Source organism: Orcinus orca, chromosome 20, assembly GCF_937001465.1.
Source record: "Orcinus orca chromosome 20, mOrcOrc1.1, whole genome shotgun sequence".
In the NCBI taxonomy this organism is placed as follows: Eukaryota; Metazoa; Chordata; class Mammalia; order Artiodactyla; family Delphinidae; genus Orcinus; species Orcinus orca.
The window spans coordinates 49648951-49666167 of record NC_064578.1 but is presented as its reverse complement, the minus strand read 5'-3'; the positions used below and the strand labels follow the sequence as shown (position 1 = coordinate 49666167).

Sequence of the window (17217 nt, the reverse complement as noted above, 5' to 3'; positions counted from 1 at the left end):
AATTTTTTAAGTTGACTCTTTCCTTTTCCCCTAGCTTCCTCCTGTGCCCCCATATCATCCTCTCATCCCTCTCCCCACCTAGCCTACCACCCTAGTATGTGTCCTGCCATGTTGATTCACCCAGAGACTCCCTTGTGGTGGTAGTTAACAGCTTTATTGAGGCATAATTGATCTGTCATAATATTGTTTTTAAGATAGAATCATCTGTGTGCTCTGTTGCATCTTGTTTTTTCACACAAATCAGTGGTCTGAGAACATCACTGCAAGTTAGCTAGGGTATTCTTAACCACTTTATTTACTTAATTATGTTACTTTCTTGAGTGAGCGATGGATGCAAAATTTGAAAAATACAAAAGGCACCCAATGAAGAGCAAGTCTTCCCTCTCCGTGCACCAGTTGCCCTCCCCGGGGACCCATCATGGCTAATTTCTCGGGTCTCCTCCAGGAGGATTACTTGCACAGAACATCATACATGTAGGTACAGGAGGGTGCTTTTCACTTACTTTTAAGTCACTACTAATGGCATGCCGCGCCCTTTTAGACCTTGGTTTTTTCACTTAACAGTATACCTTGGAAATGTCCCCAGATTGGTATGCTACTTCCTTCCTTTAACGGATTTTCTCTGAATTGGTAATATATTCACATGATTTCCAAAACAGTAATAACAGTCCAATGAAAAGTTTCCATCTGGTTTGTCTCCAGTCTACCTAGGTCACCCCACTGCCACCAGTCTTTAGGTGTATTTCAAGGATTTAGTATTGCACAACCAGGTGGTGGAATGTATGTTTTTCCTACCCACTTTTTTCCTACAGGAGGTTGCTTTCCATGCATCCTGTTCCCTCCCTTGCCTTTTTCACTCAGCAGTATCTCCTGGAGGTTACTGCATAGCAAGGCACAGAGCTTCCTCATGTGCTCCTCACGAGCTTCCTTGTCTTTCTTTTTTTTAATAAATTTACTTATTATTTTTGGCTGCGTTGGGTCTTCGTTGCTACTCTGCGTTGCGCTGCGTGGGCTTCTCACTGCAGTGCCTTCTCTTGTTGCGGAGCGTGGGCTCTAGGCGCGGAGGCTTCAGTAGTTGTGGCGCCCAGGCTTAGCTGCTCCGCGACATGTGGGATCTTCCCGGACCATGGCCCGAACCTGTGTCCCCTGCATTGGCAGGTGGATTCTTAACCTCTGCGCCACCAGGGAAGCCCCCTCGTCTTTCTTATGCTTGGTAATATTTCCCTGTATCCTCCTATCCCTTTACCTTGCTTTAATTTTTTTTTTTTTTTTTTTGTGGTACGCGGGCCTCTCACTGCCGTGGCCTCGCCCGTTGCGGAGCACAGGCTCCGGACGCGCAGGCTCAGCGGCCATGGCTCACGGGCCCAGCCGCTCCGCGGCATGTGGGATCTTCCCGGACCGGGGCACGAACCCGTGTCCCCTGCATCGGCAGGCGGACTCTCAACCACTGCGCCACCAGGGAAGCCCTGCTTTAATTTTTCTTCATAGCACTTGCTACCACCTGACAGTATATTACAGGTGTCTTTGTTTACTTATTTAGTGTTCTTCACCCCTCACTAGACTGCAGACCCCATGAGGGCAGGGATATTATCTCTTTTATTCATTGTTGTATTCATTGCAAGCGTTTGTTGACTGAGCTAATCCATACTGTCGTCACACGTGCCCACCCAGCACCCTGAGGACAGGGACAGAAAGCAGGACTGGAGTGGAGGCGTCATGTACCGGCCTCAGGCCCCAGGGACCTCTGGTTCTCCAAAGGTCCAAAATGTACCTTTGCTTATGCCACCAGAAGTACTCGGAGTTAAAAAGCACAAGCAGCACCATTTCATTTGCCTTTATCCTGTGCCAGGCCCTGTTCTAAGTACTTGACAAGAATACTGTATTGATGCATTTAATCTTCACAACAGCCCTAGGAGGTAGGCACCATGAATGTCTCCATTATAGACAGGAGGAAACTGAGGCACAGAGGAGTGAAGTCCTTTGCCCAAGCTTCAAGCTGAGGACTTGCAGAGGTGGCCTTGGAGCCCCAGCCATCCTGGTCCCGGGCCTGCACCTTCCCCCATGCCACGCTGATGGAGGAAGTGGCAGTGTTGCACAGAGGAGGGGGTCAGGAGGCTCCCTCTAATTCCTGATGCCTCCTTCTGCCCACCAGGCACTGCAACATGGTGCTGGAGAACGTGAAGGAGATGTGGACCGAAGTCCCCAAGAGTGGCAAGGGCAAGAAGAAGTCCAAGCCAGTCAACAAGGACCGCTACATCTCAAAAATGTTCTTGCGCGGGGACTCAGTCATTGTGGTCCTGCGGAACCCGCTCATCGCTGGCAAGTAGGGGCCTCTTCCCTGCCGTCAGAACTTACCCCTCGTCTTGCAAAGACCTGCCCTTTGTGCTGGGAATAATAAAGTCATGTGTTTTTTCTAGTGGCCTCTGTCTGTTCACAGGGCCTAGAGAGTGGGGCAGACCCAGGAGGGGGGCAGCCAGGCATGGGGCCAAGCACGGGGATTGGGACCTCTCTGAGCAGGTGAAGAGGCCTGGTCTCTGCCCCTTCCAGGCCTGACTTTCCCCTTCTGTGAAGTGAATTGGTTGGGCAGAGGGAGCTTTTGCTGCCTTTTGTGCTTTAATTTGTTCTAGCTTCTCGTCACTTTCTCTTTCTCTTCCTTCTCCCCACCTCTCAGTAAGTCGGTTTCACTCAAAATTTCTTTCAGTCTTTTTTTTTTTTTTCCATTTGTTCAGTCAGACATTCCCCCAAGTGCCTGCTCTGTGCCCAGCCCTGTGTTGCAATGCCGGGGACACAGCCGTGCCCAGAAGAGCCCCCAGGCTGCCCTCACTGACAGGAGAAAGAGCTGCAGTTAAAGCAGTTAGTACTCAATACCAACAGCATTTGTAGCTGACACCTGACCTGTGCGGTTGCCAGGCCCTGCATTCTGTGCTGTTCAGACTTCCTAACAACTCTGAGCAGGCACTGTGATTTATTACTTCCAATTCCAGAGGCGGGGACTGGGGCACAAAGAGGTGATGGCGCCTCCCCAGGGGTATCCAGCCAGGAAGTGGTGATGCCGCCATTCAAACCCCCCTGCTCCTGAGCCTGTGGCCTAGCCCCTGAACTCTGCTGCCCTCAAATCACAGCTTAACTACCCTTGAGAGAAATACTCTGACAAATGTAGGGAGATAGAGGTGGGAAAGGGGGACCTTACTTATTGTGGGTGGATTAAGAGAAATCCCTGTCTTTCTCTGACGCACACACATCATGCTCCCCCCCGCCCCCCGCCCTCCAGCTCTCTCTGTGTTCTGTCTCTGCATCTTTATCTGTGTTCTCCAGATAAGGCCAAGTGCCAGGCTGGTGCAGTTCGCAAGTCTGAGGTCAGGGTCGAATGAGTTGTCTGACACACTGAGCTGTGGAAGGCGCAGCCATGATCCCGTTAGCGACAGAGCTGAGGACCCTGCAGCAGGAGAAGGCCTGACACATGCAAGGCAATGGCTGTGAGGTAATAATGGCTCATGTTTACTGAGTGGTTCACATCTAATTTGAACAACCATCTGGGGGATAGATGCTAGAGGCACCCCATTTTACAGATGAGACAGCCGAGGCCCAGAGAAGGTAGGTGACTTGCCCAGGATCGCTCAGGAGACAATGGAGCCAAGTTCAAACCCAGGGAACCAGGCCCTCATGACTGTCGGGGAGCAGGATGGAGCCATAACAGTGTGGGGAATGATGCTGCCACAGGAAAGTTACCCCCAGGATTTGGTTCTTGTGCAGGAGCTGGGACAGCACAAGCCCCAGGGTCACAATTCGAATCCCTGCCCCACATCCCTCCTGTTCTCCCCGGGAAATAGGAATTCCTTTCCCTGCCTTGCAGGCTGGCAGCAAAGATTCTAGCCTAGGACACCCCTGCCTGGCATCAATCTGAATTTCCTCATCTCTTTACCCAACCCACTGCCCAAATGGTCTCTAATCCCCTCTTCCGTTACGGTGAGTGAAAGTGAAAACAGGTTGCAGGAAAAGCACTAGGCAAACTGGCCAAGTGTGCTCCATGCACCAGGCAGTATCCTAAGAGTTACTCATTGGAATCTCAGGCAACCCTAGGATGTTGGTACCATCATTATTCCCATTTTCCAGAAGTGAAACTTAGGCACAGAGAGGTTAGGAATTTTCCCCAAGTCACACAGCTAATCAGTAGCCAAAAACTAAGATTTGAACTAGGCTGGTTCCTGCAGCTTTATTATTCCTACACTACCTTTCTGGAGAAGCAGCTCTCAGAAAATGTTTGGCACACACACAATTTTTAATCATACACATTGTAAATAGTTTAAATAACAGGAGATCACATGAACGTTCCCAGCTGGGAGCGTTCTCTTAGGCATGGAGGATGGTGGCAGCATGGTGTCCATGATCTCTTGGCAACACGTGGCTGAAGTTGAGCAGTACTGCTCTCCAGAGGGTGCAAGGCCACCACCGCCATCTGGCCACACAGCCCGCCTCTGTCATTTCCCTTATGGCCTGGCCAAGAAGATTTTCCCACCCCCCACCCCCACAAAAAACAACTGTTTCTCATGCTTTATTTACAAGGGCCCAGCCCTAGGCCCCCACCTTCCCAGAACCCACAAGAGGGGCCCAGCAGGACCACATGCTTGAAAGGACTCTGAGTTCAGCGACCATGGGCCATATCTGTCCAGGGAGCTGGGGACCCCAAGGAAAAGAATGGACAACACCCAGGTACCAACTGAATCTAAGTGTGTGTCTATGTGGGGGAGGGACTTAGGAGTGAGGGTCTTGCATGTGTACAGGTGGTCCAGCGACAGTGAGACTGCTGGCTTTCCTCCTAATTCTCCTAGTTCCCAGGAGCCACCAAGAAGGGTATGCATGTGTGTCCACACTCTCCAGCTAGCAGTGGTTTTGGCCACCCTGGATGTAGGTTTCAGCTCTGACACCTGCCCTGAATTGCCCATGTTGATATCTACACACAGAATCCTCCTCTCTGGACCCCAGTGCCACTCATATTTCTGTCTCTCACTCTGACCTCTCCTGTGAGCTCCAGACCCTTATTCCCAGCTTAACATGTCCAAAGAGCACTATTGGTTCTCCCCACCCTGAACCCCATCTCCCTCTTTCCTCTCTCCAGCCCCAAACGAGAAGTCTTCCCTGGCTTCTCTCCTTCCTCGGCAAGTCCTCTCAGTTCTACCTTTAAAACAGCTCTAGAATCTAACTGTTTCACACCCTATGTGGCCACCACCCTGGTCCAGCCAACATCACCTCCCACCTGCATTAGCCTCCTCCCTGGGCTCCCAGCTGCCACCCTTGCCCCTAATAATCTGTTGCCCCAGAGGACAGACAGAGAGATCTGTTTAAAAAACTTAGCCCACTCCATTAGGAGCCGCTCCAAAGAACCTTCAGTGTACCTGAAATAAAATTCCCACTCTTCTGCCCTGTCCCACTTCTCTCTCCATCTGTTGGCTCTGACTCACCCCACACCAGACACGCAGGCCTCCTCTCTGTTCCTCAGACACCGCCAAGCTCCTTCCCGCCCCAGGGCCTTCGCAGATGTGCTTCCTTCTGCCTAGAATCTCGCCGTGAATTCTTTCCAAAGGTGTCTCCTTCACCTCTTTCAGGCATGGCTTAAATGTCACTTCCTCAGAGATGCCCCATACCACACTAGGTCCCCTTCTAACTTTTCTTTATAAGCCGTTCCGCAGCGTATATGTAACTTGGTTTATCCTCACGGTCTGTTTCCCCACTCAGTTGTGATTTCTAGGAGAATAGGGACCTTGTCTTCTGTTTCCTTCCCCTCCGCCCCCGCCCCCGCGCCGCCCCATTTCCCCAGCGCTCTCCACACCAGGCCTGGTACACAGCAAGCGCTCAATAAATACGTGCTAACTGAATGGACCCAAGAATCCCGCAGCCTAGCAGTAACTTTCTAAGACATGGCTGGCCTCACCCCCAGGACCTGGGAGTGTCCTCGAGCACACAGCGCGGCCGGCGGCGACCTGGCCGGGGCCGGAACCCGAGGGCAGGGTCCGGAAGGCGCGCTCGGGGGGTTGGCATGGCTCTTCGCCGAGTCTGTGGCGCAGGCGGCATCGGTGCCAGCCCCGCCGGATCTCCGACTGCACCTGCAACGGGACAGCGCTCAGAGGCGGCGCGGGGCGCGCCATTCCCTGCGCGGCCGGCAGAGGGCGTGGGCGGCGGGCCGGGGCTCTCCCTACCTCCTTGTTGATGAAGCAGTAGAGGACGCTGACCAGAAAGCCCTGCCAGAGGAGGTGCGGTGTTAAATTGGGGGCAGGGGCAGGGTTATAAACACCCCTTAATGAGCTCTGACCCCTTCCAGGCCCCAAACCACCTCGCCTGCCGCCACCCTGGTCCTACACTATTGCAGTCACCTTCTCCCTGGCTCCCGAATCCCCCCTTGCCCTCGCCAGTTTGCTGAGTAATCAGGGCTGGAGGTTAAGAACAAGTGACCCGGGAGGTAGCCTGCTTGGATGTGATCACCGCTTCCCCACTTTCTTCCCCACTTGGGTAAGCTGCTTAACCCCTCTGTGACTCAGTTTCTTTATCTGGAAAATGGAGTAATAATACAGTGGTGGTCGTGAGAATTGAGGTATTATTAATATGCAAGAAGCCGTAGTGCGTGGCACATAGTTAAACCTTTTTCTGAATTTTATCATAACTTACTACATGATTTTATTTATTTAGCCACACTGTGCGGCTTGTGGGATCTTAGTTCCCCAACCAGGGATCGAACCCAGGCCCTCATCAGTGAAGGCACGGAGTCCTAACTACTGGACCGCCATGGAATTCCCTACTTATAAACTTTAATAAAGAATTAGTTTTATATTTATATAAATTTATACATATTTTAAATATAAATTTAAATAAATATAAAGTATATTTATAATTAAGAAAGTAATTGATATATTAATGCAAGACAATTATTTTATGTGTAATTATTAAGATATTTCTTATCACTTTCCACGATCCTTTTAATATCTAACTCTGATCACGTCCCTCTGCTCTCTTGGCTCCCACCTCACTCAGAGGAAAAGCCAAAGTCCTCGTTTGGCTCAAGGATCTGCCCAGGTATCTCACCTCTGTCCTTCCCCCCAGCACCACCCCCGCTTGGTCTCACTGGCTCCCCCTGCTGAGGCATGCTGACCTTCTTCCATCATGACAGGTACTCTCTCCCACCTCAGGGATCTTGCACTTCACATTTCTCTTTCTGGAACATTTTTCCCAAATATCTTCCTGGCTTGTTCCCTCATCTTTGGGTCTCTGCTCCAGTGTCTTTTCAGCGAGGCCTTCCCTGACCCCCTGTCTATAACCCCATCCTTCTTTGTTGGCTCCTCATCTCTGTTTTCTTGCTTTCTTCCCCCCTCCTTTAGGCATGTCTCACCATCTGACATTCTGTATATTTTACTTATATAGTATCTTTAGCATCTGTCTCTCTCACTAGAGGGCAGGCACCATTTGGTTCTTGGCTGTATCCCCATAGTAAGCCTGGAAGAGTGCTTGGTACATAGTAAGTGTTCAATAAAGTTTTGCTGAATGTAATGAATGAACAGCCTTATGAAATGAGACAAGTATTGTCCCCACTTTAGAGATGAGAAAACGGAGGCCCAACAAGGTAAAAAGCAGGGTGGAGGCTAGGGTAGGGCAAGCACGGACAGGGTGGGCCTTCAACTTCAGGGAGCACTTCCTTAAAATTTGCGCTTTAGGTCCTTCAGATGCCTCACCCTTGCCCTGGCCCTGAGGTGAAGGCCACAGAGCTGGGAGTGACAACCCAAATTTGGCCCCAGCCCTGGCTGGCCTCAAAGCCCTCTATCTTAACCGGGAGGCAGTACTGCTGGGGCTGCCTGGTCTCCTGTCTCCTCTCTGCTGCTTCCCCAGCCCGGGGACAGCGCTAGCTCAGTATTTTGTGTAGAATGAATGAACAAAATCCCATCTTCACACCCCATTCTGTGGCTGCACCAGAGGATGATTGTAACCCTCGTGCCCCTCTGAGTAGGAGGGCCCCAAGTCAAAGGGTGCAGCTCCTGCACCCTGCTTAAGCACCTGGAAAGAACTGAGGAAGATCTCAAAGCTGAGCTTGGCCAAGCGCAGGGCACCCCGGGCCTGTTCCTCAGTCACGGGGGCAAACACCACCTCGTGGACGCCCAGCAGGGGCACCAGCGTCAGCGTGGAGCGAGCCAGCCTGGGGGTAGAGGGTGGCAGTGGTCCCACGGCCCCGGGTCCCCCATCTTGCACCCAGCCACCTTCCCCTCCGTCCCCACTGCCCTCCTTCACCTCAGTCGGTAGTCTGGGCAGCGCATCTGTTGCGTCCTCAGCTTTGACGCGAGGATGCCAAGGATGCGGATAAAGATGAGAAAATTAATCTGCGGGGGGAGAGAGAGAGAGACTGAGCCAGTTCCCCCCTGTCAGGCCTACCCCCCACCGTCCCGGCTTCCCAGGACAGGAAATCCCTGAGACCAGCCTGAAAGAGGTGGGGCCGGCCGTACCAAGATGGTTAGCAGGATAGGGGTCCTTATAATCCACCAAATGCCCTTGATATCGTTCCGCTCCCAGCACCTGGAAGAGGGGGAGTAGAGCTAAGAGACAGAAAACCTTAGGCTCGACGAATTAAGCGCTTGAACTCCCCAGGCCCCGCCCACCTTCCTTAACGCCACACCCACATTTCCTTAAAGCCCCGCCCGCTACTACTTAGGCCCAGCCCTCATCCCTCCCCTTCCCGTAGTCCTGGAACCCAACTTTCTAAGCGACCTGTTCCTTCAGAACCCACCCAGGTCCCTAGGTGCAATTAGAACCTCCCCACGTTTCCATCGCACCCCTCCCGCGTCCCTCAAAGCTCCGCCCACCTCCCAAGCCCCGCCCCAGACCCACGACTCACTGCGTGTTCTCGTACAGGTACCTGACGATCACCCAAGGAATGACGAAAAGTGCGGGGGCCCCTGTGCAGACCCAACCCCCGCCCCCCACCCCGCCGCAGCTGTCAGAGCGCGCACGGGCCCCGCCAGGCCCAAGACCCGAGGAATTCCCCCGCCGGGAAGGGGAGGCAGAAGCCTAGAGAGGAGAGGAGACCCCCTGAGGTAGACCAGCAGGGTAGCTGGGGAGAGGGGAGGCGCGCTGGGCTGGGCAGGGGACAGGGTCGGGGCTCACCCCAGCCGAGGAGCATGTAGCAGCGGAAGTGGCCCTCCTCGGAGCCTCCCACAAGCACCAGGAGGCTGTGCAGGTAGATGCCCTCCACCAGCAGCCACGTGTAGTTGGCACCCACGCAGTACTGGGTCAAGATCTGCGCCGTGCGACAGGCAGCTAGGGCCTAGGGGGTGGCCAGACAGGAGAAGGGGGCAGTCAGGGCCCCCTCCACCCCCATCTCTTGTCGTCTCTTGACATCAAATATTCTCCTCTCATTCTATATCACCAAAGGATGATGTCGTTTTGGTTTCTCTCGCCCTATTCTCTTTCCCTATATGAACTCTCCCACTCTAACCTCTTTAACAATTGGTATCTTACATCTTGCTATCAGAGTTCCCCCCAGATCCCCCCAAATATGGCCTCTCCCACCCCATCTCCTTCTAAGAATTCCACTCAACTACTCCACCTCTCAAAAGTTTTCTCTCATGTCCCGCCAGCATATGGACTCTCCCACCCCTTGGCTTTTTAACAATTGGTATGGCCCAACTTAATAGGTTTCCTCCCCGCTGTCCCTAGAGTTTAGTCTCTCCCACCTTGTCTCTCAGGAACAAATTGGTATCTACCAAATCCCCCCACTAGTTAGTTTCTCCCATCCTGCCACCGTCTCACCTCTAGCAGGGGATTTCTCTCATTGGTGCGAAAGTCCAACGATGGGTGAGATACTGAGAGAACGGGAATGGAAAATTCCAATAGAGGAGGTGATGGGGTGGGAGGGTTCAATGATGGGGGAGGCCGAGTTGGGAGGGTCCCTCTCCAATTGTGTTGGAAGGGTCAAGAGAGATTAACTGTCGATAGGGTAGGAGGTAGTAAATGGAATGGAAACCCTCTGGCCTCACCAGAGGAGAGAGAATCCCAATTTGAGAAAGAGAGAGACGGTGCTCACCCGGTTCCACAGGATAGGAGCCTGATCCCCAGGGTAGGGGCCAGGTGGAGGAAGCAGACGGTCTCGGGTGAGGATGGCTGCTGCCCGCAGCATGAAAGACATGAACAGGTTGATGTGGATGTAGTTGCGAGTGCAGCGCAGCCGCCTGGGGGATTGGGAAGGCAGTCTGAGGACCTGGCCTTGGCCACACAGAGTCCCTTAAACTACCCCCCAGCCCTTCCCACAGAACCTCCATTAAGTGCTTGTTGCCGGTGGAACCTGACTACCCCATCTTACTGGGAGAACTGAAGCCCAGTCTCTGCTGCCTCCGCTCAGGGCTGGGGGTCCCACCTGAAGAAACTCAAGATGAGCAAGGCGAGCAGCAGTGTGGCAAGGGACAGGGAGTAGCCCACGGTGTACACAACCTGCAGCCGCTCCAAGCTGAGCCTTTGGTCCTGGGGGTGGGGCAAGAAGACACAGAAACAGAGCTCAGTTCTTCCCCTAGGGCCACAAAGGTGCTGGAGAGATATCTGCTCTTTGTTCCTACCCCACACCCCAGTGTTCCTTTGGGGATCCACCTACCATTGTCTGAGTGGGGCACTCCGCCCCTCAACTCCAAGTCTGGGCATGTGACCAGCCAATCAAAGCATTCTATCTAACACTACACCACACACACACACACACACACACACACACACACAACGATTAGTCGAGGGCAGTTATATGACCCAAATCAGGCCAATGACAGTCAGTCCTGGGACATAAAGTTAGAGCTATTGAGACAAAAACTCAGTCTTCCTACATTGTTGCTTGGTAGGTGGAATGTGAGCCTGGTGCCAGTGAGCCACCTTTTCCACTCCACAGAAAAGAGGACACCATCATACAGAAAAACAGAGGAACAATATGGTGAGATTCCCAACCACATCATTTTAGCACCCAGATCCAGCTGTGCCTGAAGCTGTAGCCTTATACTTTTCAATCACAGAAGCCAATATATTTCTTTTTCTTTCTCCTTCAAACAAGGAGCTGGATTTCTATCACTTGGAACCCAGAGTCCTGAACAGTACCAGGGGTTTGAGGCTCTGTCTGAGGCTGCTTTCTGCCTATGTCTGGACATCCTACCCTGAATCCCGCACCTCTTCTTACCTGAAAAACCCCATTCTTCTCTGGGTTCTCACACTGAGAATGGTCTCTCCAAGGTCCCCATTGGCCATCACTGCCACAATGGCGGAGGACAAAGCCTGCAGCCACTGTGGGGAAACAAGGGAGGGGATCAGAGGCACAGAGATGGAGGCAGAAAGACAAATTGTGAGACGAAGGCAGAGAGAGATCCAGTGATATGATGATGATAAACCCTTGTGTAGCATTTTACACGCATCAATTAATTTAATATTCATAACAAGCCTGTGAACTTGGTACTATCATAAACATCATTTTACAAACGAGGAAAGTGAGACGTAAAGAAATTAAATAAACTACCCTAGGTCACACAGCTAGTTAGGCAAGGAAGACCAAGATGTGCAGAAACAGACTCATGAAAAGGAGAGAAAATAAGAACCTGGTGGTCCTCAGAGAGAGACAGAGAAGGGGCATTATGCGGTGACCCAGCCAGGGGTGGACAGACAGAAGGAGACACCCAGCCGGACAAAGAGGAGCAGGATTGCTGCGGGGCAGTGGTGTCTGGGGCCAGGGTTAAAAGAGAGCTGTTTGTGTCAGGGGAGGGCCCGGTGTCCACGAGGAAGCTCACCATGGCGGTTCCAGGGCAGGTACCAGGGGCAGGACGCACGGGCAGTGGCATTGGGTGCAGTGTGGTCCCAGCAGACGTACATATCAAAGGACCCGTTACAGGCGAGGCCTGGGGTGGGCGTGGGGGCCAGATGTCGGGTGGACCTTCTGTACCTCTCGCCCAATACTTCTCCGCCTTCCACACACAAGCCCTGCCCCAGCCCCGCCCACCTGGAGTGGTCGGGTCCCTGCTCCGTCACAGCTCCTCCCACCAGCTGTGACCCCGCCCACCTTCCGAACCCTGCCCTGGGCTCCTTCCACCAAGCAAGTTCCCGCCGCAGATGCTTCCCACTCTGCAAGGCCTTTCCTAGGCTCCACCCCAAACTCCCTCTTCGCGGTCCACTTTAGGTCCCACCCACCTAGTATAGGCCTCGCCCAAGACCCCTCCCTTTTCAATGTTCATCTCAGGCCACTCCCACGCCGCCCACATTTAACACAGACTTCTCTCAGGCCCCGCGGATCAGTCCTAGGCCGGCCTCAAGCCCACCCCTCTCAGCCCCAGCCCTTCTCTTGCTCCCAGATCTCCACCACAGTAACACCTGCTGGGGGCGCCGCAGCCTCCAGTGTCGCCTGGCACTCCCTGCGGTACCGTTCCCAACGCTGGTACAGCTCTCCCGCCGTCTGCCCCTCAGAGCCTGCCTACAAAAAGAGAGAAGGGTGGACCCCCCCAAACCCGCCCCGCGCTGACCCCTGCTCCCAGGCAGCGTGGTTCCCGAGGGCCAGAAACACCCTAGAGGGACTTGGAGGGGCTGTCCTGTTTTGCTCAGGAGTCGGGTGGCTTAGAAACCTCTTCTAAGTCTTGAGGGGTGCCTAGAAACCACCAGGGGAGTTGCTGTGGGGAACTGAAAACCTTCAGGAAATTTACGGGAAGGAGGCGGCGAGGTCTTAAAACAATCTTCCCAGTGGGATAAGCCTTAAAAGCCGGCCCCAGACATCCCTCCAAGCCTTGAGCTCCTTGGCTCCTCGGGTTCTCACCTCCGCCCTCCGGAGCAGCGGCTCCCACAGCGAGAGCAGCAGTAGCAGCCACCAGGGTGGACAGCTCGGCATCGTGTGAGAGGCAGGGCATGGGGGGCGAAGGGTCCGGTCACGCAAGGGCAGCCGGCTCTGGGGGTCCGAGAGCAGAATCAGGAGCCGCCGCCCCCCTCCCCCAGCCCCAGCGCCACCACGCAGAGGGATTCAGGTACCCGGAGGCAGCGCCCCCTCCCCCAAGAGTGGTGATTTGGGGCGGGGGGCGGGAGTGGTGAGGAGTGGGCGGAGACCGAGATCCAACACCTGACTCCCGGGCCCGCTCCCGGCTGTTTCTGGGGCAGCGGCGGTAGAAGGGGGGTGTTTGCTGAGAGTGCAGTTGCCTTAGAGCCGCGCTGGGCAAAAGCGCCAGTGTCACCCGGAGTATAGACCTAGAGACTCCGGGGAACCTGGAGACCGCCTTGGAGAGGCGGGCACGGAGCTTGAAATGACTCTTGAATTTCCCACTCTCCCAAAGGGTTTTCAAATCGCGGATAGGAACCCGACCGTATCAAACTTTCCCTACTGTGGATAAAACCCAGAGTCAGCGGGACAATCCTCTCCTAGGGACCAGAGAGGCATCAGACCCTCTTAGGTCTGCAGGGGTCCAGATGCCTGGAAATCGGTCTAACCCCCAACACCCCACAGCTGGCACCATGTAGGGAAAGGGGAAGGCAAGGAGGATCTCAGTTGGAGCCCCAGAAAGACACAGAGTCACAGAGACATGAGACAAATATAGAGACTGAGAGACACAGAGACAGACAGGATGAGACACACAGCAAGAGAGCAGAAACCAAAAGGCAGAGGAAGATAGAGACAAAAATGTGGGCTAGGAGACAAAGAGGAGATAGAGACGTGGAGAGAGATACAGAGAATGGGAGAAAGAGGCAGAGATACAGAGCTATCTAGAGGCTAAACAGAGATTGTGAGACATGGAGACAGAGATGCTGAGAGACAGACAGAAGGAGGATATAGACTGTGGGCACAGAGGGGCGGAGGGACAAAAGCACAGGCTAAGAAATGCAGAAAGAGGGGCCCAGAGACTTGAGGGGGACGTGTGGCAGGGGGAACGGACTGGGATGGGGGGAGCCCTCACCTGTCCCCAGCCCTCCTCTCGATCACTTGCTTCTGACGCTGCTGCCTCCACTGCCTCGCCTGGGCTCTGGAAGAGGTGACAGCTTGGGGTGGTGGGAGGGGGCGGGGCCAGGGCGGGCCAAGGAACAGGAAGGGGGAGCTCGGGGCAGAGACCCAGCACAGGGGGCCAGTTGCGTGTGAGTGTCACAGCCACTCACAGCCAAGGGTCACGTGGGAAAACAGTCACTGTCATCATCCTGAGGACCCCCCCTCCCAGGGTGCACAGCCTCTCACACTGTCCCACCCGTCCCACTCAGCCACTGCACACGGAGTCGCAGTCACACACAGTGTCACGCACAATCCCATACACCCAGCCGCAGGGAGGGAGGCATGACACAGAATCTCACACACTGTTCCTCACAGAACATGTTCTTCATGTTCATTCACAGTCCTACAATCCAGCGTCACACCCAGAGACCCAAAGTCTCTCCCCCACAGGCTAACAGTCATTCGCAGTGACACAGCCACATACCTGGGGCGTGGACTCCTCTGCTCACACGGAAACACAATCACAGCTTCCCACAGTCCCAATGATACAGTGTCCATCACACACACATTCACACCATCACTAGGTCACATCACAAACACTGTCTGTCTCCCCCCACTGGCCTGTGTGCCCCATGAGGACAGGGCCAGGGCATCTCAGTCACCACTGGGTCCCCAGCATCACTCAGCATAGGTTGGGGCATAGAGCAGAGGCTCAAAGAATGATGGTCGACGAAATAAAAGCAGACAGTTATATGGTTCCTCACGCAGTCATACAATCCTTTAATGACGTGATCTGAAGGTAACACACAATGTTACACAACTCCGCCCATTAACACGCTCACACATCGAGTCACACACTTCACATAATCACCTACAGAGTCCACAGCCGTATTCCAACAACACACATTCCCCCAGTGTCACTAAGGCACACTCTCATGAGCTCCTGGTGTCACATTGTCACACTGTCATCCTCAGTCACATCCAGTGCTAAGGTCATACAAACATACAACGCTCCATCACAGCCTCACCCGCACTCACAAGTCACATACAGTCACACACAGTCACACAGTTTTCCACAGGATCACACATCATCATCCCATGATCACACACGAACCCATAGCCTCACGTGATCTGGTCACAGTCACCACTGAATCACACGCCCCCTCACAATCTCCACTTTCAGTCTTTTCCTTTGCTCTGAAATGCGGAGAATATTTGGCTTAGAAACTGCGTCCCGGCTCTCATCACTCGCTTCCCCCTTTAATACAAATCACCAATTCCTGCACGTTAATCATACTAGTAACATTCATTAGCACACACTCCCTGGGGAGCTGTGAGGTAAATGGGACAGAGGTGAGCCTGCCATTTTGCAGAGGAGAAACTGAGGCCCAGAGGCCCCGGGAGGGGCAGGGAGTAAGGGTGGCGTGAGATCCAGCACCAGAGGCTAAAAGGAGACCAGTCTGGGGGAGGGGGGTTGACATGGGTGGGTCCTGGCTTCCTGACCTCCAGCTGGCCTCCCTGCTCTCTGCCCCACATTCCTGGCGCCCTCTGGGTCCTGGGAAAGGCTCAGTTGAAGTGGAGAGGGGAGGGGTCTGAGATTGCCCGGCACCTCGGGAAGAGGCTGGAGTTGGGAGGGAGTCTCTTCTTGGCCTCAAGAGGGCCTGGGGGTCACTTGCTAGGGATGGGAAGGTGGGGGGAGGCTGGAAAGTGGGAGGAGAGAGGCTGGGGGCAGGAGGGGGAAGCAGGGGAGAGGAACTGAGGTGGTGAGAGAGACAGGAAAAGAAACCAAGGACCAAGAAAAACCAGAGACAGGCAGAGAAAGGCAGAGACAGGAAGAGGCAGAGACGACAGAGACTAAGAGAGACAGATAGTGAGAAAGAAATAGAAAAGGACAAAAAAGTAGAGAGAAATACCGAGAGAGAGAGAGAGAGAGAGAGAGAGAGAGAGAGAGAGAGAGAGAGAGAACAAAACAAAACAGGGAGAGAAAACAGGGACCAAGAGAGGGAGAAAGACAGAGAGAGAATAGATACAAATTGGAAGATGGAGATGGGGAGGGGTGGAGGGAGAGAGAGCCTGAAAGACGGGGACCCTGAGGAAAGATAACCAAGGCAGGAGCCGGGAGATGAGCAGCGGGGCTCAGAGCCCCTCGCCCCTCCCTCATCAAGTCCCTCTGGGAAAGCACAGGGCAGAACAGAGCACTGGGTGGGGGGTGGGCGTGAAGGACAGGAGGGGTGATGCCTGGGTCCCCGACTGGACCCCTGCCCATCTCAGCCCTCCTGAGGGCTTTTACAGTCTCCCAGGGTCTGGGGAGGAGGCACCAGGGCCACAGGGGTGGCCACAGGGGCCCTCCCCCATCCCCACGCTCAGCGCTTCTGGAAGCTGCAGGCAGAGAAGCAGCCCTGCCCTGTCCCCCTGTTCTTCTCTCTCTATCATCCATCTCTCTCCACGCCATCTCCTCTCTCCTCGGTCTGAATGTCTCCTTTCTCCTTTCCTCTAAGCCCGCACTCAGTTTGTCTGTCTTCTGCTCTTGTCGGCTAGACTGTCTTTTCTCTTCCCTCCAGGTTCCCTTTCGCCCCCTCCTCATCTCTCTTGCTCACTCCATTCTCCAGGTCAGTCTCTTCTTGCCTGTCTTGAAGCTTTCTCCTTTCTCATCCCTCTTTTCCTATCTCCTCTCAGGGTGTCTGTCTGTTTTTCTCTCTCCATGTCCCCTGGTCCCGGGTCTCCAGGCTGTTGTTCCCTCCACCCCAGGCCTGACCAGGCAGTGCTCCCCCCACCTCAGGATGAAGCTGGGGGACCTGTGCCTCCCCCCATGGGGCTGCCTGGCCAAGAAGAGCCTGTGGGGAGCAGGCAGGGGCCTGGAGTGCCGGCAGATGGTGCAGGAGAAATGAGGCAGAGAGAGATGGGGAGAGGGGGGCCCCATAGGGACTGAGGCCAGAAATGGGAGGCCAAGATGGCCCCCTGGGGACTGCGGAGAGACAAGGCCTGAAAGACAGAAACCCAGAGAGAGAGACACACACACACACATAGGATCCAGAGAAAGACAGGAACCCAGAGACAGAGATCCAGAGATGGGGGCCTAGAGAGACCAACACAAAAAACATGGGACTCAAGAGAGAGACAGAGACAAAGAAGGACATGAGACCCAGAAAGACAGAGACAAGACCCGAAGAGAGACCGAGACATAGAGACATAATACCAAGAGAGACACAGAGACGTGGAGAAACCTAGGGATGGGAACCTAAAGAGAGAGAGAGAGACAGAGAGTAAAA

General features: G+C 54.0%; 2 protein-coding genes across 6 annotated transcripts in view; one reads left to right on the top strand and one right to left on the bottom strand.

Moving 5' to 3' along the window:
• Positions 1 to 2416, top strand: part of SNRPD2 (small nuclear ribonucleoprotein D2 polypeptide) — a 30541-nt gene extending 28125 nt beyond the window's left edge. For all 5 annotated transcript variants that reach the window (XM_049703601.1, XM_049703600.1, XM_004271156.4 and 2 more), the window contains exon 3: positions 2153 to 2416. In XM_049703601.1, coding sequence (XP_049559558.1) covers positions 2153 to 2327 — 175 coding nt within the window. In that variant the 3' untranslated portion in view covers positions 2328 to 2416. The remainder of the gene's footprint in view (positions 1 to 2152) is intronic.
• A 1375-nt stretch (positions 2417 to 3791) lies between these two features.
• On the bottom strand, positions 3792 to 12868 carry GIPR (gastric inhibitory polypeptide receptor). The gene is made up of 13 exons (XM_004271352.3): positions 12797 to 12868; positions 12361 to 12460; positions 11784 to 11891; positions 11183 to 11286; positions 10388 to 10491; positions 10058 to 10202; positions 9139 to 9298; positions 8870 to 8930; positions 8481 to 8550; positions 8269 to 8357; positions 8038 to 8176; positions 6195 to 6236; positions 3792 to 6101 (listed from the first exon to the last, which is right to left on the bottom strand). Exons 1-13 carry the CDS (start codon positions 12866 to 12868, stop codon positions 5895 to 5897), a joined length of 1401 nt encoding a protein of 466 aa, XP_004271400.1. The 3' UTR covers positions 3792 to 5894.
• Between the last annotated feature and the right edge of the window lie 4349 nt (positions 12869 to 17217).

Bases quoted from the DNA above. Each gene is read 5' to 3' on its own strand.
- GIPR (XM_004271352.3), bottom strand. From the start codon at position 12,868: ATGCCGAGCTGTCCACCCTGGTGGCTGCTACTGCTGCTCTCGCTGTGG. The intron at 8,931-9,138 runs GTGAGCCCCGAC...GGGTCTGCACAG, and splicing joins CTACATGCTCCTCGGCTGGG to GGGCCCCCGCACTTTTCGTC. The intron at 8,358-8,480 runs GTACGGCCGGCC...CTCCCCCCGCAG, and splicing joins CTATCCTGCTAACCATCTTG to ATTAATTTTCTCATCTTTAT.